We start from the raw sequence: 22,050 nt of genomic DNA, 5'->3' as shown, positions 1-22,050 counted from the left end.
AATTTTGTAAAGAATAACAAGTTAGAAAATGAATGAGAATTGGCTTGCCAAATTTACCAATTTAACCTTTCTTTTATGGAGTGCTGGTCAAACTGTTGTTATAAAAAATGTTTAATTACCTGATTCATATGTTTTAGGAATAAAACTTTTGGATTAGGATCGAAATTATGGGAGCATCTAGTTTTGGAGAACAAACAACCCTGTGCTAAGTACAATTCAAACAGATCTGAGGTGATTACAGTTTAAAGGGGATAGCTTACTGTGTTACTGAAGCAAGATATTTATTTCTAGGATTATAACAGCTACTTATGATCTATCTGGAGAGTCAGCTTGTCTCAAAACATCTTGGAAAATGCTTCAAGGCTGAAATATAAATCAGGGGATATTCCAATTAATGCTTCAGGTTGACCCAGGTCAAGGCTAGAAACAACATGCAAATGTTGAGTTTCTTGATAGTTAGTAAGAGGGCCATCAGAGATATAAATAATTTATATGGTCCCAGAATCAAAGTTGTGTTTTAAAGGTAAAATAGAATTTGTTTATATCTCTGTTTGGGGGATGCAGGGGTGGCAATTCCATGGGAATACTGTGTGGGGAGGATTTCAAAGAATGGAACAGACTAATTTTTGAAGGTGGTAACAAAGATACTACAGACTTAACCCAGAAGGCTGTAAGAAATTATTTGAGTACTTGCTCAGAGACCATTAGAAATCAAGGATGACCTGACCTGAAGTCACAAGCAGAAACTGAGAGTGGGGCCAATGCTTGAAATGAAAATTCCATGTGCATGAGGACTTAAAACTATCAGATTAGATAATAAGGCCTGTGCAAGTGATCAGTAGTGGCATCTTCATGAACAGAAAAGGCTTTGGAAGTTAAATGTTGGTCTGTGAAGCTGAGGAGCGTCAAAAGGGGATTCCAAAGAGCAACGGAAACTATGGTTTGGACTTAAGATAAATTAAAGAACCCTCATGATCCTGATTTGGAAAAAAAACACATGCTTTGTTTAATAGGTGTGCAGTAGAAGTAGTGCGTAAAATGTGAAATCTTGTAATTTCTCTGTTAATAACTGGGTGGTTGAATTTCTTTTTAAAAGTTAATGACCTTTCTCAAATCATGATAGTACTCAGTTGAAGAGCACCAAGAACAGTCAAAAACAGTTAATAGCTTTATTTCTGATTCATTGCTCATAAATGGATATTTATTTCTGGGTTTTGAGTTGGGAATAGTAATTCTACCCGTTATTGACCTGCAATGGAAGAGTGAAGGAATTATTCAAGTGATTTTCCTGTTAGAGTGGTTTTATCCATATAATGACAGTGGATGGAGAAATTCCATCAGATTAAATGGGAAAACCATAATTTTCAGGAACCTAGGTTAAAAAAAGTCAGATTTACACCTTAGGAGGTAAAAGTGCATAATGAACACTTGCCATCAATATTAAAGCATGCACTTCCCATAATTTTTGTTCACAGGGTTTATTTACAGGATCCATGTTTATTTACAGAATCTGCAATTCATGTTTGTATAATGAAGAAATAAAACAACAATCATACCTTTAGCTCTTCCTCCATTTCAGAAACCTTCCTTTCCAAAGCACGTTTTTCCTGTCAAAGACCAATTATACCCACATTAAAATACCAAAAACGGACGAGCGTCGCCAGCTGTAACTTCTAAGTGCGTGTTTTGTTCCAAGTTTTTCACTGCTCTTGAAGCCAATATACAACTTTAGAAAATTAATTAATCGTGATAGGTTTAGTCAGATAGCATTCAGAAGGTAATGAAGTCCAGAAATGCATGACCCCTACTTGCTTTGTGACCTTCAAGTCCATAATTTTGTGGGCCTTCAACAAGTACATAAATTTTCTCAATCTAATGGATACAAGTTGACAGAAGTTCACATTAATTACAGAAATCTGGTCAGATTTTGTTAACCTAAGTCCATTAGGCAGGTGCAATAAAATACTTTGATTACAACTTTAACTTTTGTAATAACACCCTGAGTGGTGAGGTGCAAATATCAGTGCACTCATTCAAATGAGTGATGACATTGAAACCAATCACTCAGGTCTATACATCCTTTTTACTTCTGAATGTTTCATATATTGGGATCAATATCAATCAATCTGAAAAATAAAATGAAACCAAAGAAAAGGAATTTAAAGGGGAACGGTATTTCAGGCAACATCTTACAGAACAGAGAGAAGAGAATGGATTCATCACAGCCTAACTAGATGGCTTATGCTCTCTCTCGCTGATTCTCTTAAGCTTCCTGAAGAACAATGTCTGGTGACAAAGCAAAATGGAGAAAAATCTATTGATGGAGAATTGAAAGATATCTACAAATTTTGCTGTGGCTGAGGAAAAAACAATTAAACAATTGTGGTGTCAGATTAATATTTAAAATTTCATGGACTACAACAACTTTTCAACTGCCCATTTTTGATCTTCCTTTTTGTGCTGGATACCATTCCCTTTTTAAACTTTATACTTCTGTTTACATGGTATTTGACATCATGACTTATTATTTCTCTTGGGTTAGTATGGAATGAACTTCCTCTTTCTTTCATTTAAGTAAACCTTGTACTTGGTTTAATTTTGACCATAATATGTTTTATTTGAAGAATTATATACCTGCATGAAGAGAATTTAAAATCTTTCCCGCGACCCATATGGGGTGTTAGATAGAGGTAAACTGAGTCACCCCTCCTCACATGGTCATAACACAATAAGGGAGATGTGGGAATCATTCATGCAGTTACCTTTGTCATGCTCATTAAAAAGCTTACTGAGTTTTGATAGACTGCAGAAGTGATTGGTAACCTGGTTTTTAATCAAATACAATAAAGCTTTTCTTAGACCTCACCTAAATAGCTATTGTCATTACCATTATAAAGAATGACTTAAAGTATTTGGTGAACAGTTTCAATTGGAAATTTAAACTGCTGATAAACTATCTAGTAATGAACAGGTTTTTGTCCAGGTAATTCAATGCTTAGAAATTTATGGTGATGATTGGGGTGGGGGATAACAAAACATACCCTTTTTTCCATCTCCAGCATTGAAGACTTATCAGAAATCCGGTCTTGTTTCTGAAATGCACAAGTGTCAACGTTAGTTGGTGCTAAATTATGAACAGAAATTTTCCACACCATAGGAGTTAAAGTGAAAAATACAACTTCATGAAAATCTCTTGTAATCTCTCGGAACCTGTGTAGCTTTCTCCAGCTGTGTTTTTACTTCAGTGAGCTCCAGCTGTGCCTCCTGCAGTTTGGCTTTAAGTTTCTCATTTTCAGTCAAGGCCTCTTCATATAACTGTAAAACAAAATCAATGATTAAAACAGCCATATATTCCAAATTTTAACACAAGCAGCAAATTTTATTCACATACACAGTACTTTAACAGCATTTTAAATTGCATGTTCTTTAAAAACACAAAGTTTGCAGCTGTAGTTATTTCAAAGGTAATAAATTGGAATTGCTACTTTTAATGGGAAGAACTTACCCCACCCAGCCTATTATTAGTGCAGGTTTTAATTTAAAAACTTTGCTACTTTCAGAAAACATTCACTGGTGAGTATGGGGCATAAGTCTATCCTATCTAGTAAAAATATAGAAAGTGAATTATGGCTTCGAATTAAACAGCTTGCATACTCAAAAAAACCATGCCTGCAATCTTCCTGGCACATAAATTGTCCGACTGTCTGACTTTATTGACAGGAACTGGATCTCTGTTGTAAAGCTAATGATAGAGAAGAAACTAAGTACAATGAAAACTAAGTTCACAGATAGCAGAAAAGCTGATTTTGATGGGCTGAGAAGGCAACATTTTGACAAAAAACCATGAAGAACAGCATTAGGAAACATTGTAATTAAAGTGTTCACAGTGCGGGAATACACGTTCCACTAAAAGAATTAATTAAGCACTCTAGGACTCTATGCACGAATAAAGACTAAACAGACAACTGAGAGTTCAGAAAAAAGCACATAAAGCACAATTGGCTGGAGAACCAGAAGTATGGATTCAATTCCCGTGCCAGCTGAGGTTACCATGAAGGACTCTCCTTCTCAACCTCTCCCTCATCTTAGGTCTGCTGACACCAAGGCTAAACTCACCACCAGTTGTTTCTCTCTAATGAGAGCAGTACTGTGGCTCCGCTAGGACTATGGCAGCCTGACCTTTTTTTTGAACCAGGGAATAGAACAGATCAACATGACACTGAATAATGAGATGAATAATGAGATAAAGGCACTTAAAATTATAAAAAGGAATATATCGAATAAATTAATCAAATTCAGGATAAAACTCTTGGTCCAGACAGACAGCATTTAATTAATTTACAAGAATCTAGAGTAGAGAAACCAGAGGCAATACTGCACAGGAAAAATAAGTTGTACCAGAATACTGGAGATCAAAAACATATAACTCCTATATTTAAGAAAGGGACAACAAATGTTATAGACCAGTAAGCTGAACACTAGTGGTAAAACAAAAGAAATTTTTCGTAAAGGATAATCGAAGAACATTGAGAAACTATGCCAAATGCTTGTATGGATTTTCAAAAGGAATGGGAGTCTGTGTAGACAATGGTAATGGAGTAGGTGTAATTTATCTGATTTCTCATAAGATACCTGGAAACAGAATGATGAATGATGTCAGAATATGGAGCCTGGGGTAGAATGGAATGCTATCTGCTCTCAAGACAGAATGAGGAGAATGAGGTAAGAAATGGTGTGCTACAGGCATCAGCACAGGGATCATTACTTTTCACAATCTACATTACAGCTTTGCTCAAATGATAAAACATTCTGTTGAAGCCTTTTGTCTTGCATCCATCAGTATAAATGTTGCTTTTCCCCTTGAATTGATATCCTTGCAAAATGCCCTGATGCATGCAAAATAAAGCAAACTTTGACAAAACTGTGTCTTTATATAGAAATACTCAATCTGTGCTGAGATAATGTTCAAATATTCAAAGTTAGCTTGCAAAAAAACTCATGGCAGGAAGACCTCGTGGCTTGCATACAGGAAGGAAAGAGGGATAGAAAAACATGGAAGATTACAAATGGAAAGATAAAACATGCACATTTTAAATGAAAAGAATAGGCAAAGATACTGGGGGACTCTTAACAGAAATTGGCTGTGTCCATTTTGGTGAGTTTCATGGAAAGTTTCTCTCTGCAAGGCCTAGGTTTCTCATGCTACCTTCCCAAACTCGCCTCATTACCTACATACCATGCCACTATTGTGCCCCACTGGTTCTGAGGAAAGGTCACCGGACCTGAAACGTTAACTGTTTTTTCCTTCACAGATGCTGCCAGACCTGTTGAGCTTTTCCAGCAATTTTGTTTTTGTGCCCCACTTGTTGTATTCTCCCACTTGTCACAGGCAGAAATAGTCACCACTACCAGGATATCTCAGGATACCAGGCACCATATTTAAAAGGCTCCTGTGCACTAAGTCAAGCATTTGCAGTCCAGGGCTGCCCTGCACAGTTCATGTTATTTGCCCTAGACAGGTATTCATTCTGACCTTCACATTGAGGAATTGTAGCCATCCAGTTTTAATTGGCAGGAAATTGATTCAGAAACTCCATATTAATGATGTTAGATTAGGTAATAACGAGATGTCAATGAATAATAATACATGCAGATAGGACTCTCGCTGCTCACTGGTGAGAATCTCACCTTGTTGTATGACACTTGGCTGGAAAACGAAACCTTGTTTTCAAAATGTTGAGTAACTACTTGTTGGCCACATAGACCTATTTTCCTAACTTTCTTGTCAATGTCCATTTTATTCAATGCCTGGGTAGATTCAAGTTTTTTTGCCAGGATATATAGTTGATTGGGTATTTCATAGCAACATTGTAAGAGAAGAACTGCTCAGTATTTGAATGGATTGTTAAGGACCACGCCTATTTTAAGTTTTCTGAAAAGAGCACTTCTTCCACTAAACCGCAAGTCAATTTGGGTGATTTATATCCGTTTACAAATGGAATACTCAGCAGATCGACTCGTTACTTTATATAGAATTAAAGGAGCAATTACATTTAAGATGGAGCTAGCACAAACCACAAAGTGATTGAAACTGTACATATGTATACTTGTGCAGCAAAATAAATGTTGTAAATTACTTGCAGGCTTCTATAAAGATTCTCAATTTTCAGATGATACAGCCACTCAAATTATTACTGAACTGTTTTGGAAAAGATCCTCATAGTTTTATTCCTTCAGTTTGTTTTAAAGGATACTGTTAATATACTTAAAATTATACACGATACAATAGTGGGTAATGTTAACATTTACCTCTAGGATTTGGTTTAAAGTATAGACCTAAATTTCCATTCCCAGACCTTTAAATCTAGAACAAAAATGAACATCTCTCTGGTCCATAGTCAGAATTTGACCTTCCAAAAATTGGCTCCCAAACAGTCACGATATTTTCAGGTTTATGAACAAAAACAGAAGTTGCTCAAAAAGCTCAGCAGGTCTGGCAGCATCTGTGAAGAAAAAAAATCACAGTTAATGTTTCGGGTCTAGTGACCCTTCCTCAGAACTTTGAGGACCCAAAACGTTACCTGTAATTTTTTTTTTTTTTATTTACAGGTGCTGCCAGACCTGCTGAGCTTTTCGAGCACCTTCTGTTTTTGTTCCTGATTTACAGCATCCGCAGTTCTTTCAGGTTTTATTTTCAGATTTATTCCTGACCAGGAGTCACATGGGTGAAACTCAGGATGTTTTTCCTCTGGTACAATTCAAGTCATATTTGGTCATTTTTAAATGAGTTACAATGGAGAAAATGCTGTCTGTCAGCATCAAAGCTTCAATTTAAAATGAGACGTCTTCCAAGCCTTGCAGCAAAACTACTGGCATAATTATAAAGTAACATCGGATTTTAACAAAAAGCATGCAGGGAATCTCACAGGTCACCACATAAAGCATTCTCAAAATGAATTCAGAATAAAGCAAAAGATACTTCCAAAATTGAGACACTGCAAAATTAAAAACAACATGGATTGGAACCTCACACTAACCAAGGTTTTTCACTGACCAAATACAACTCCACATTCTGCTTCCTTATTCATTACATCATTAATTACGAAGCATTGTGCCTGAGAGTTTCTGAGTTTTAACAAATTTTACGATAAAACAGATTTCCCTATTATAGTGCATGCTTTAGTATGTATAAACAAGGACACATTAAAAGGACTGAACGAGGACATGTCCCCAACATCAACGTCTTCCCATTAATTTGGTTTTGCTGTGAGTAAACCGTACACTGTAAAAGGATAATTCAGGAATTTTGAGCAAGATGCAATTTTGTAGTCTTTCAATTATTTTAAGTAGGGAATACCTCGACTTGTAGAATATTGTATTCTTACTACAAAATTCAACTTCACAAAAAGAAGGTGGAGTCGGATCTGGAAAGGATAAGATACAGCTTCTGCATAGGAATGAGCAAGAGGATAAAGTGCAAGGCCAAAATGAAGATAAACATTTTTTTTCATATTAGGCTGTCCAAATACATATCCAAGAATCTACAAATCATTATGAATCTGACATCAACTCACACCCTAATCCAAAGAAAAATCACCTACCTTCTTGTAATCCTTTACACTGTCTTCCTGTTCTACTTTACTAAGGGATGACAATCGATTCTCCCTGCGTGTGTACGAACTGGTTCGACTTAACAAACGATCACTGTAACTGTCAGCTGATGAGGAATTTGATGATCCTGAATCCAACCTAAACATAAAAGCTGCAATTAAATGATGTTACATATTGGAACACACAAAATGCAGCCACTAACCAACTTTGTATTAATGCAGTCGTAAATCAAATGTCTACATTAAGTAATGCTATGATTGCAGCATTTCAGAACCGATAACAGATTCCGAAAATGGTCAATAAAGTTCTAATATTACAAAATGTTCCAACATGTTTCTCTGTAATAAAACAAAATATAACATCAGTCCAATTAAGAAGGTGCAAGAGCAATTAAGAATATAAATAGCAACAAGAGTAGGCCACAAGCTCGCAACTCTGCTCTGCCATTTAATAAATCGTGGCTGATCAAATCCTGCCCTCTTTCACTTTCCAATAATCCTCAATTACCTTGCAGGTCAAAAAGATTGGTGTGACTCAGTCTTGAATATATTCAACAACTCATTCTCCATGGCTTGGCCAGAGAATTCCACACACTAGCAATCCTCTAAGAAATTCTTAATCTATCTTAAATGGAAGACCTCTTCGAACTTAGCCCTACTCCCCCACACTGGAGTTCTAAACTTTGATTTTGTATAGACCTGAGGCATGGACCTTGTCAAGTATTTTACTAACAGACCATACTGAAAAATTTTAAATTAGCTATAAAGATACTGTGACCAATTACGCAACAATTCTTTAAATAACATAGCATCTTTTTAAAACAGATCCCAAAAATTATTTGTCAAATCATCCAATAAAAAGTAGATAACTAAAACATTATTTATACACATATACAAAAGTGAATAATAAAAAAATTAAGCTATTTTATTTAATGAACACAGATGTAGTTTTGGGCCACACAGTATGACAAGGTTCTTACCTGCTGATTCGATCATGCTGAAAAATAAGAGAAAAAAAAAGCCTTTTAGGACATTGCTGAGTACTGATGAACAACATATTGTGGAATCCAGGCTAGTAATTTTGGATTGTATTTAAACATTGTATGCAAGAGAACAGTTTCAGTCTGTGCTTACAAGATATATTATAAAAATGTGCAATATTATCCTGGAGAAATGGCACCTTCCATTTATTTGCTACTGATGCAGTTTACTGAGATCTTTCCTGCTGTATCTTTTGGTCAAAAAACAGCTGCCTTGACGATGCGCCTGATAGATCACTGTTTGCAAGCTTGCCCTTCTGGATATGTTCTGGGAATAGACTCTCAGCCAGAAACAAATTTTACAGTTTTTTGCCTGGACGAACAGGCATGGTGATGCCAGCCAGGGAATGAATTGGTTAAGTTACCATCACTTATCTTTTAATGCCACAGGTCTAAACACAGCATCAACTCAAAATAAAATACAATCTCTCAGCTGGGAGATAGAAACAATATGAAGCTAGAGACAACTTTCAGCAAAAACATTTGTTTCCTCTTTCTTTGTAATAATAGTTTATATTAATTTCAATTGTTTATCAAATTCTGATCATGTTTCACTGTAAAATTACCTTGTTTTGTATTTAAGCAAAAATTCAAAATATCTTCATTGGCTTATAAAATAACTAAGCCACACAGACCAAGTGAGAACAAGTTAGTTCCGTTAATTTTTTTGCAAGTGCAGTACAGTTGGCCCCCTTGGCATAGAGAAGAAAGTGTAGAGTTGCCCACTCAACCACAAACATACAAACTCCACTGAAAATATATGTGCTCTATAGAAAAATATAGCAATCACAGTAATGAAGCCTACTGCAGCCAAGGTTCTCATATGAAGACAAAATTTAGCACAGATAACTCACTGCTGTCAAAACAATTCTCCAGTCCATACTGTTTTCATAGAAAGAATACTGACCTCTGTATTACCAGACAGGAGCTACAAACCATTAGTTATTATTGCAAACAGAAAGTCAATGGGTTACAGAATAAGTCACGCACTGTTACAATGCTTTTACACTAATATGGGGTCTTCCACGAAAATACCATGTAAATGACAATAGTTAAATTATACACATGACTTCTGTAGTTATTGTTGAAGGTACTTAATTTTAATTTGCTACATTGTAATTTTGAATTTGTACAAAAAGAACAAAGAATAAGAGAAGTACAGCAGAGGAACAGGCCTTTCAGCCCTCCAAGCCTGTGCCGATCATGCCCAAACTAAACTAAAAAAAAAACTTCGTCCTTATTTGGTCCGTATCCCTCTATTCCCTCCCTATTCATGTAGCCATCAAGATGCCTCTTAAATGTTGCCAACATGCCTGCTTCCACCACCTCTTCTAACAGTGCGATCTCGGCTCCTACCACATTCTGCGTGGAAAAACTTACCTCGCACATTTCCCTTAAACTTTCCCCCTCTCGCCTTGAACACGTGTCCCCTTGTAATTGAAACTTCAACCCTGGGAAAAAGCCTCTGACTATCCATTCTATCTATGCCTCTCATAATTTTGTAGACCTCTATCAAATCTCCTCTTAGCCGCTGTCTTTCCAGTGAAAACAATCCTTGTCTTTTTAACCTTTCCTCATAGCCAATGCCCTTGTAACTGGGCAACATCCTGGTAAACCTTCGCTGCACTCTCTCCAAAGCTTCCATGTCCTTCTGGTAGTGTGGCGACCAAAACGGCTCACAATACTCCAAATGTGGCCTAACAAGGGTTTTGTATAGCTGCAAAATGGTTTGCGAACTCTTGTGCTCCATGCCCTGGCCGGTGAAGGCAAGTGTGTCATATGCCTTCTTAATTAGTTTGGCCACCTGTGTTGCCACTTTTAGGGAACTGTGGACCTGCATGCCCAGATCCGTCTGTATGTTAATGTTCCTATGGGTTCTGCCATAACGGTATAATTCACACCTAAGTTTGATCCTCCAAAATGCATCATCTTGCACTTGTCTGGATTAAACTCCATCTGCCATTTCTGTGCCCAAGTCACCAATTTATATCCTGTTGCATCCTGTCACAATCGTTGGCACTATCAACAACTCCACCAATATTCATGCCATCTACAAACTTACTAATCAGACCACCCACATTTTCATCCAGATCATTTATATATATTGCGAACAACAGCAGACCTGAGACTGATCCCTGTGGAATACCACTAGTTACCGGTCTCCATTCTCCATCCTTCCACCGCTATCCTCTGTCTTCTATGACCAAGCCAGTCTTGTATCCATGTAGCCAGCCCACCCCGAATCCCATGTGGTTTCAGTTTTTGTACCTATGTGCCATGTGGGACTTTACCAAATGCCTTAGTAAAGTCCAGATAAACCACATCCACAGCTGTTCGCTCATCAGTTGTCTTTGTCACCTCTTCAAAATTTCAATCATCTTGGTGAGACATGATATTCCCCATACAAGACCATGCTGTCTATCACTAACTAGTCCATTTTCTCCCAGATGTGCATATATCTCGTTCCTCAGTATCTTCTTCGAGAGCCTCCCGACCACAGACGTTAGGTACAATGGCCTATAATTCCCTGGATTATCCCTGCTTCCTTTCTTAAACAAGGGAACAACAATGGATAATCTCCAGTTCTCTGAAACCTTGACTGTGGTCAAGGAGAATGTGAATATATCTGCTAATGCCCCAGCTATTTCTTCCCTTGCCTCTTGCAGTAACCTGGGATAGATCTCATCTGGCCCTGGGAACTATTCTACCTTAATGCAATTTAGGATACCCAAAACTTCCTCCTTATTGACATTCGATAGAGTATTCACACACTCTTGCCTAAGCTCAACATCAGTCATGTCCTTCTCCTTGGTGAATACCGATTCAAAGCAGTCATTAAGGATCTCTCCCTCTTCCAGTGACTCCACATGCAACCTCCCTCCTTTGTCCTTGAGTGGGCCTTCTCTTTCCCTTGCTATTCTCCATCTTCTAATATATGCATAAAAAGCCTTGGAATTCGCCTTGACCCTGTTTGCTAAAGACATTTCATGGCTCCTTTTAGCCTTCCCTAATTCCGCATTTAAGTTCCTTCCTAATTTCTCTATACTCTTCAAGGGCTTTGTCACTTTGTAGCTGCCTAGACCTATTGCATGCTTCCTTTTTCCTTTCGGCTAAGCTTACAATTTCCCTTGTCATCCATGGTTCCTGAATCCTGCCATTCCTATCCTTCCGTTTTGCAGGGACATGCATGTCCTACACTTTAAATCAACTGGTCTTTAAAAGTCTCCTACACGCCAGACGTAGATTTGCCCTCTAATAACTGCTCCCAATTCACATTCCCCAGTTCCTGCCTAATTTGGATATAATTGGCCCTTGCCCAATTAAGCACCCTCACCCTAGGGCCACTCTTGTCCTTGTCCATGACTACTCAAAATTTTATGGAGTTATGGTCACTAAGTCCAAAATCCTCTCTTGTCGAAACATCGATCACTTGTCTTGGCTCATTCCCTAATACCAAGTCTGGCATGGCCTCCTCTATGGTTGGAATGTCAATATACTGTCTCAAAAAGTTCTCCTGGACACATCTAACAAATTGGTCTCCATCCAAGCTCCTGGCTCTAAGAAGGTCCTAGTCAATAAGAGGAAAGTTGAAGTCACCCCCCACAACTACCCTGCTTTTTTCACACCAGACAACTACCAACATTGCGATTTCACCTGTTCTATTCCTGAGCTCCACCCGTAATGCCACTGCAAGATCCCTTTGATGCGTCCTCCCCCAACACAGCTGTGATGTTATCCCTAATCAGCAATGCAAAAACGCCCACCCCTTTTTGTTTCCCTTTCTGTCCCTTCTAAAACAGTGAAATCCTGGAATGTTAAGCTGCCAGTCCTGTCCCTCCTTTAACCATGTCTCCGTAATGGCAATAACGTCATAATTCTATACATTAATCCATGCTCTTAGTTCATCTGCCTTACTGGTTATATTTCTTGCTTTAAAGTAAATGCACTCCAGACTTCCAGTCCCTGAACCCTCTGACTTCCTTCTGCCTGCTATTATTCTGCACTAAGCATATCTCAGTCTCTTTTGTCCCCAGTCCCTGCACTTACTGGCCTTTTGTTCTGGTTCCCAAGCCCCTGCCACACTAGTTTAAACCCTTCTGAAGACCTCTAGCAAACCTCCCACCCAGGATACTGGTGCTCATCCAGTTGACATGCAACCCGTCCTTCTTGAACAGGTCCCACCTTCCCCAGAAGACATCCTAATGAGCCATATATCTAAAGCCCACCGTCTGACACCAGCTCTGTACCCACATGCTCAACAATACTCTCTCTGTTCCAAGCCCATGGCACAGGTAGTAATCCTGAGATTACTACCTGCTGGTCTTGCTTTTTAGCTCCCTACCTAACTCCCTGAATTATCTTCGCAGGATCTCTCCCTTCTTCCTACCCATGTCATTTATGCCAATGTGGACAATGACTTCTACCTGTTTTTGCCTCCCGTTTCAGGATGTCCTGTACCCACTCAGACATCCAGGACCCTGGCACTAGGAAGGCAACACATCATCCTAGAATGTTGTTCACAGCCACAGAAACGCCTGTCTGTGCCCCCGGCTATCGAGTCACCTGCTACTATTGCTCACCAGGACTTTGCCCCATCCTGGTTCTGCTGTAGAGCAGTCGTGGTGCCACAGGTCTGGCCGCTGCTTGTACTATCTCTTAAGAGGTTATCCCCCCCACCCCTCAATAGTATCCAAAATGTATACCTGTTTGAGAAGGGAATATAGAATATAGAACAGTACAGCACAGTACAGGCCCTTTGGCCCACGATGTTGTGCTGAAATTTTACACTAATCCAAGGGATTCCTGCACTACATGCCTCCCTCTCCTGGCAGTCGCCCATCTATCTATCTGGACCTGTGGTGTGACCACGTCCCTAAAGCTAGTGTCTATCACTCTCTCTGCCCCCTGTATGCACCGTAGCATGTCCAACTGCTGTCCAACTGAACCACGCAGACTGTGAGGAGCTGTAGCTGGTCACAATTCCTGCAGATGTAGTTGTGAGGGACACTAGACTGCTCCCTGATTTCTCACATCTGGCAGGAGGAGCATACCACTGCCATCTCCGCCCTTGTACTGTTTGCTATGGTTTACTCCAGTTCAAAGTTTGCATTTACCACAAGGCATCTAAAGGTCTAGCAGTATGATAAAATCTGAGCAAAGTACTATAGCTGGCTTCAGAATCAGTCAGTGTAAAGATATTATACTGATATATCCATAAACAGGCAGTAAATTCGGGAAATGGTCAGGATGTTAAATGCTTCCACCATCAGCTGTTCTGATGGAAATTAATTCATAATGGAGGTTAACACTGTTTCTTTCCACAGATGCTGCTCGACCTGCTGAGTATTTCTGTGTTCTGTTTTATTTCAGAGTTCCAACATCTGCAGTATTTTGTTTTGTAAAAAAAAAATTCAGAACACTAATTAAGATTTAAACTTCTACCACTAAAAGATACAACTCATGCACAGAAGGAACCACAGCAATTCAGAGAAATTCAGAACAATATGGAAGTTGTGCTGAAAGGTATTTCACTTTAACAACAACTTGAATTCAAATTATAAAGTAAATTACTTGCTCTGATAATTTTCACTATCAGCACATTCTACCCTTCACTCCTGTGATCTAACTCAGAGTATATAAAATACACATAACTATACAAGGCCAATTTTCTATAATTCAGACTTTAATTAATTTGGTACACTGGTATCTCCCGTGACAGATACTTCTTTTGAATTAGCTTTATACAGTTTATTTCAAAACAAATTTTGATAAGGCATTTCTGTAACAAGTTTCACATCAGCAACTTACAATAGAAAACACTAATGCCAGTCTATTGTCTCTTGCAGAAAGTTATATTTCCATAAAATCTGTTTCCTGTTTCTAACAAAAGCTTATTCACATCAGTAAATACAGACACTACTCAATAAACAGGATTTAAAGGATTTGTATCAGTGATCCTCCAAGATTACTTCACAAGAGGCATCTTAGTACTGTGAATTTAGTCTTTCATTTGCAGCTAAGTTAGAAATAACAGTTTTCTGTGCACCAATTCTTGGTCTTTCATCAGTGATGCTTAAATAGATATAAAAACTGAAAGAACTGCAGATGCTGTAAATCAGGAACAAAAACAGAAGTTGCTGGAAAAGCTCAGCAGGTCTGGCAGCATCTGTGAAGAAAAATCAGAGTTAATGTTTCAGGTCTGGTGACCCTTGCTCAGAATTCGTTGACCTGAATTCAGCATAGAGAACTCACTGCTGGACCCGAAGCATTAATTCTGATTTTTCTTCATAGATGCTGCCAGACCTGCTGGGCTTTTCCAGCAACTTCTGTTTCAGTTTAAATAGATTTAATTATTTGAAGGCAAGCCAATAACAAATACCATAAATTAGGCATATTCTCTTGTGCCTAAAAAAAATTCAATTTCCTGAACTTTACTTCTAAACAATACACAAAAGAAGAAAAGTACACCAGAAAAGTACGAAAGCATTCACAAAATACAATTCAAAATAGTACAAGATTACAACAGAACAGAAAGTTTCGGCTTTGTCAATTACTTGCAGGGACAAACTGTAAATTTAAGATCCGCTGGCTGAGTCGTATACTTGTGGTCTCTACATTGGGGAAACAAATTGCAGACTGGGTGACTGCTTTGCAGGACACCTCCGTTTTGTCTGCAAAAATGACCCTGAACTTCCATTTACCTGCCACTTTGACACATGATGTTCCCTGGCCAATATCTCTCAGGCTTGCTGCAGTGAAGTTCAGCCAAGCTGGAAGAACAGCACCTCACTTTCTTCTTGGGGTCTCTGCAGCCTTCTGAACTCAATATTGAGTTCAATAATTTTACAGCCTACATATCTTCTCCCGTGTCCTTACAACCCACACCAGGCCTTGTCATCACGTGGGTTGCTCCCACAAACAACCCATTGTCAACTATTAATGATCCCTATTAGCAGTTATTCATTCTCTCAGGCTGACCTTCACTCATTCTTTTCTTCTGCCTGTTTTTCTCCCCTTCTGGGCTCCATCTCCACTTATCATTTACCCCTTTACCCTCCCCCACCCTTTCTTTAGCAAATATATTAACCTCTTCCTAGTTACTAGCAGTTCTGAAGAAGGATCACTGGTCCTGAAACACTGACTCTGCTTTCTCTCCACAGATGCCGTGTTTTTCCAGCAACTTGTTATTTTTTCCCGTCTGAATACTCATTACGTCTAAGAAAGACGGTTGAAGTCAAAGATGGGAAGGGGAATAGTGTTGGTCGGTTGATAGTGATGTGGCGAGGTGGTTGGATTATTGTAACAAGAAAGAAAAGTGAAGAAGCTTCAACATAAAGATCCTAAAATGTAAGAGCTTATTGTGATGAGCAGCATACCCAATAGTTTTAATATACTGCAAAAATTAAACTCAATTAACATTCTCAGAATAAATGTCACTACTTTTTCCTCTTACTTCTTCCTTTAGTATGCCCAGGTCATGGGAAGTAATGATAGTTTGAAAAACAATGAGCAAAAGCACTTATACAGCACAAAAACAGGTCATTCAACCTAGAAGATTCATGCAGTGTTTATGTCTCACACAAGTCTCCACCCATCCCTTTCCATCTGACCTCATCAACAAATCCTTATATTCCTTTGTTTTATGTGTGCTAATTAAGTTTCCCCCAGAATCCATCTGAGACAGTAAGAATAGAAAGGCATTTGTAGAAAGTAAGAACAACACCTGAAGATCCTAGCCTGATAAAGGAAAAAATGAACAGTGTGGAAAAATAACCTTTTGGGGCAAAGTTATTTGTAAAAGAGAGGAAAATTCTACTTAGAACAACAGTACTAAGTGTGAACAAATTTCAGCAGTTGATTAAAACCAGTGAAGCACCAGGCAGAAGTCAATCGCAAATTTTTAAAATTTACCAACATTTCTGGAGCATTTCAAACACTTAAACGTATTAATTGCTGTTTGTTTATTTCAACTTCTAATGTGAAACACAAGAATCAACATTTGTTTTGCTGTAATACTAAACTATGACGCTCTTACAATCAAGTTAGGTTAGAAGAAATCAGAACAGCCGATTTTATATACTAAGATTACACCAGAAGGATTTTTTCCACTGAAGTGTTTTTTTTTCAAACTCTGCTCACTATACTGTATATCTATCAATTACTTTGTTTTTTGCTGTCAATTACTTTGGTTATCTTCTGTCAGTGAATTACAAACAACATAAGATTTAAAGTGCAACTAGCACTCTCAGTAAATATCTAGATAGGAATGTTCTTTGGTTTCACTTTAAGTCCGATCCATCTCCATAACTAAGTAGCCTGCTCTGGGTCATCCTGAAACTGGCCTTGTGATTAATGAGCCCTAATTTGCAATTTCTTTCACAGCCTTTCAGTCTTCAATGAATATTTTTAAACCAATGCAACTCTAACTCATAAAACAAAAATCTCTCTGCACGACTCTAAACTGCAAGTATTGCAGACATAATGTCTCCAGTTCTTTAGCTAACTAATCCCACTCACTGTTTAATGATCTTGTCTTTCTAACTGTTAAGATCTTATTACAAAATGGACCCAACCTTTTAAATGCAATAGATGCCAAGCATATTTTGTTTGCATTAATTTAATTTTCTACAATTAAATTTAATTACAGAAATTAAAAATTAATATATCAAAAGACATCAATTTGTATGTAGATCTCAAAAGGAGCTGTATCTGTTGTATGGTTAGTGAGGAAACAGTGTTGTGCAGTGCATGAGGAGGAATCCGAGATTCGTATGGTCTCTTGCAGTTGAAGCTTTGAGGTCCAGTTCAACAATCAAACAGATTGAAATGTAAAACTGAGACCCCGTTTGGTTGTTGAACTGGACCTCAAAGCTTCAACTGCAAGAGACCATACGAAGCAGGGATTCCTCCTCATGCTCCGCACAACACTGTTTCCTTGCTAACCATTCAACAAATCCAGCTCCTTTTGAGATCTATGTGCAAACTAGTTCCACTGTTAACCTAGACAATATTGATTATACTTTTATTTCTTGATTGTAATGTATTTTGGGCTGAGTTGAGGATATGGCAAGGTCCTTTTTTTTAACTGGACGCATTTTCAAATAATTTCTTCCACTACAAGTTGGTAACATATTTCAAGAGTATTTTTCAACATGTATTTTCACTAAATTCACTCATTTATGGTATTTTTACACAGAGAAAATCTAATCAAAGTGGGTTCTTTAGTCAGTTTGGATCAAACTATAAAGGCCTTTTTCTTAATAAACTTAGATTTGCAAAGCTTTTCTTAAAAAAAAATCCTAATCAGTTTAGTCTAAAGCTAAAGCTCCTTTATTTGGTAATTAGAGCACAATGTCATAATTCTCAATAAAAATTGTAAATTTTGATACTTGGCTGAACTATTAAGACAGGCTTCAAGTGATTCAGAAAGGTACACTCCTCTACTCGAACAACTGTGTTGTCCCATAGCTGCCCTAGGTAAAGACCAATGCAACGTGCCCTCATATAGCAGAAAAGACTCATTAAAGAACAACTCAGTTCATTCTAGTTGGAGACCCACCAACATAATACCCATACAGTTTCTGCACAGACATTCTGAATTGACTGAAATGTGGTGTCATTGGCTGACTAAGAATGTTGTCTATTTTGGTGATGAGGAATTAGGAGTAAGAAACTGAAGGAGATGTTCCAACAAGGCAGCCATAAAATTGCACTGCAATTTTGACCATGAATACATTCATACAAAAGCTCTTAACTGCTAATTTGAAAAATAAAACCCATTTATTTTAAATGGACTAATTACTATTATTATACAGAACAACTTCATATATACAATTAATTTTTAAAAAAAAAACCTTTATTTTTGTGTTTTGCAAACATGTATAAATCTGCTAAAAATGCTGCAGTACACAGACAATAAGCACACCATTGTGCATTCATCCATATTGCTCCAACTGTTACCAAAGCTATTGTTAATGCTGGTCACCCACTTGAGCACAACAATCAATTTGTATTAAATCAAAACTCCAAGTCAAATAATCAGCAGAAAACTTGCCCCAAAATCTGATGACCTAAAATAGGCCACTCCACAAATAAGAAAGGATAACATTGGCAGGGGAATCCGAATAGCCAAAGCAATTCAAACTTACTGTTTTTTTAATGTCCTTAAAATAATATCTTTCAGCACTCATCTTAACAACATATCTCTGGCTTTTGTGTCAAGTTGCAAATTCCACAGAGGGAGTGAGAAGAATAAGTGAGCAAAACGGAAATCCTTACTTTTCTATAACAGATTTCTTTTATACCTTGAGAGAGGGCCAAATATGGACAGCACTGATAACAAATTTATCCACTCTCTCCCTTTTTATGTCTGGACTTGTCTAATTTAAATTGTCAATTAAGAAAAGACAACTTTAGTAATTATTTTTAAATCTATGGTGTTAGGAAATTACCAATTTTCACTGGAGACTTTCTATCTCAAAAATATGCTTTGACAAGTCTGATTCAGCTAGTGACAATTATTTCTGCAATTTGACTTGGCAGAATGGGAAACAAGTTGCAGGGCCAAAGTAGTACAAAAGCATTTCGTTATTCTCCTCCACTTTCATTACTGCCCAGTACGTGAATACGTCCAACTGACCATTATCTACTCAGTATTTTTAATGTTAAGGCTCCTTTATGGTACATATTAGAAACAGCATCTCTTAGTTATATAAATGAGCCACATAATGGCATCACTTATGATTGCTGCATACAACAGTTAAATCTGAAGAGAAGCCGAAGTCAAAGCTGGTCATTGACTTAAGTGAAAACTTCAACATGTGAATGTGATTATAATGTTTAAATTGCCTTACTTCTGACTTAACAATAGAATTGAATAGTTCTGTGTGCTCATTATTATATTTACCAAATTTATTACAGTGGATAAATGAGCTGCACCAATATTAATAATTCTACATTGAATTCATAAAATACCAAAGTTTAATTTAAAAATTGTTGAGTATAGAAGACTTTAATTAATCATATATTTCTTCATTTAAAACTAAATTTTTAAAAAATAGTAATTCCACTGTATGGACTGTAATCCATTGTAAGGGTGTAGAATGGAGGGAAAGAAAGGAAGAAATAGTTAATTAAGTGGGAAGAAGTGGAAGGTGGTGTGCCAGAGAACTAACACAAACATCAGATTTGATTCTATTTATATCTGAGTTACCTACTCTCATGCTCATGATTACCATCTGGATGAAAAGGTACTGCGCCTGGCTACAATGATCATCTTGAATAAGCGACCCTCCAACATTCACAATCCATTTTCATACAAATGGGACTGCCACTTAGTTTGTGCACCTCAAGGCAGTTGGTGGCCACAAAATCTCTAATTTTATTTTGGCTAATGATCGACACCACGTTTTAGTGGTGTCTGAAATGTAATTCTTTGTCAGATGATTGTTTTAAAATTGGCACGTTTAGTGCACGCGGCATCCCTTGAATATCAAAGATACTTTGAACTTCAATTCATAAACAATGCCATCATCCGCATCTGTAAAGAATGAAATTATACAATAACTAAAGGCAACATGGAATTATCAATTGGGTGTAACGCATCAAAATCCCTTGATTTGACAAAGTACAGTTTCCATGAAGATGAAAAATTTTCTTCAAACATCCTTGATAAAATTAATGTACAGTTGCTGCAATAATTTCCCTTCCTTTTAATCAAGATTTCTTTCAGACCGAGTTGGTATTCCAGGCTGTGTCTGTTTGGCAAGTTTTGCCTGGGCCACAAACTCCATTTTTCCATGCACATTAAACTGCAGAATATCTGCTCCACAACAGCTGTTGCTAATTACAAAGGACTTCCACAATAACCTCCCACAAACTGTTCCTGTGTATACTTAAAGAGACCACACAATCAGATTTGGGATAAACTGAAGCTAGTTAAGACTGCTATTAAACAATAATAAAACATCACTATTGGCTTTTTCACCCTATTAGCCATCGTGCTATACACTTAATATGCTGATTAAGAGCCTGGGGCATACATATATGCCACTGCTAAAAACAGATGGAAACATGAGTTCAACTTTTCAATGCAACATTAAACAGAGCAATGCAAGTTGCACTTTAAAAAAAAAACTGGGAAGCATACAAAAAAATACATTTGACTATCACAATTGCTACTACTTGTATTCTTCTAAATCATTCAGTCCAATAGTCAAAATTAGGAATTGTAACAACAGAGTTAATCAGAGGGAGAGAAAGTTTCAGTCAAGTTTTTTTTCTTGAATGTACATTTGACTTCAAAATGAGATCTCAATTCATATTTTGTTGTTTTCTAAAACACTCAAAAACACAAAACTGTTTGGTTTAACTCTCAAATAGAAAACTGACTATTTTCAAGCTTCTACATGCATTCCATGTGTCAGGATTTAAAAAATCCTACCACCTACAAACCACACTACTTGCTGCATTGTTGTTAGGCCTCTTTTAATACCATATCACAGCATTAAAATTAAAGTCAGTGATTTTCTTACTCTGAATGTCTTGCTTGTGGGTGAAGGTGAACAAGGTGGTGTCTCTTGCTGCGGTTTCTTGTTCCTCATCAGATCCTTATTCCTAGAATACAGCGCTGACATAGTTACCAAATCCAAAGAGTTCAAGAACTGATGGATACTGTACTATATTTACTTTTCCGAGCAAGATTTTTTCTATGTTCAAACACGTTGCCTTCAGAACTGATTTTCCGTGTCCAAAGCTGCAATTGTTGAGATTTGCTTTACAAAAGTGCAGATTGACAGGCAAAATGAAAATAGAGCTGTTAGACGAATTGTTGGTCTTCAAGCTGAGATTTGTTCTTGTTTAGCTGGATCAAGAGCTCAGCACATTTAAAAAGAAACAGATGAAGGCATCAAATAAATCCCAAAGGAGTCTTTCAAAACACCACAGCTGCAACAAAGCGGTTTTCAATTTACCTGAACTGCATCATAAGACGAAAATGAGATAGTCATCAAAACATGATCGTTCATTTTGAAACTTTGTACAGTTCAAGGGGTGGAGCACTTCTTGATGATGTATTAATACAGATAAGTTTTGTTTTGTTCTCATTGCCTTAGCTGGCCTGCTTCACGCACTGCTTTCTTTTGGCATTTCAATTTTTTTCTGACTTGAACAGGAATGCTGGAATGAAGCCAAAGGCATCATTCGCTTTCAGCTGGGAATTAGTGTTTTTTTTCCTCTGAGGAAGAAACTCCTTAAAAATTCTTTATCAGACATCTGGATTTAACAAGGAAGCCAGTACTTCAGAACATAGAAATTCTTGGATTTACATAACATAGAACAACATCACAAATTCACTTTTGGAATGACCTGCCCATCATTCTATTTAAACCAATCTCTCAATA

At 37.4% G+C, this 22,050-nt stretch overlaps 1 protein-coding gene across 1 annotated transcript; it reads right to left on the bottom strand.

The window, feature by feature from the left end:
* Positions 1-1,535: 1,535 nt before the first annotated feature.
* On the bottom strand, positions 1,536-21,753 carry LOC125480945 (protein phosphatase 1 regulatory subunit 12B-like). Its single transcript, XM_048593311.1, has 6 exons — positions 21,184-21,753; positions 8,591-8,607; positions 7,602-7,749; positions 3,211-3,315; positions 3,042-3,092; positions 1,536-1,607 (listed from the first exon to the last, which is right to left on the bottom strand). Exons 1-6 carry the CDS (start codon positions 21,283-21,285, stop codon positions 1,551-1,553), a joined length of 480 nt encoding a protein of 159 aa, XP_048449268.1. The 5' UTR covers positions 21,286-21,753; the 3' UTR covers positions 1,536-1,550.
* Positions 21,754-22,050: the final 297 nt, after the last annotated feature.

Source organism: Rhincodon typus, unplaced genomic scaffold (assembly GCF_021869965.1).
Source record: "Rhincodon typus isolate 14 unplaced genomic scaffold, sRhiTyp1.1 hic_rhity00002644, whole genome shotgun sequence".
NCBI classification, from domain to species: domain Eukaryota; kingdom Metazoa; phylum Chordata; class Chondrichthyes; order Orectolobiformes; family Rhincodontidae; genus Rhincodon; species Rhincodon typus.
This window is presented reverse-complemented; position numbering and strand designations above follow the sequence as displayed.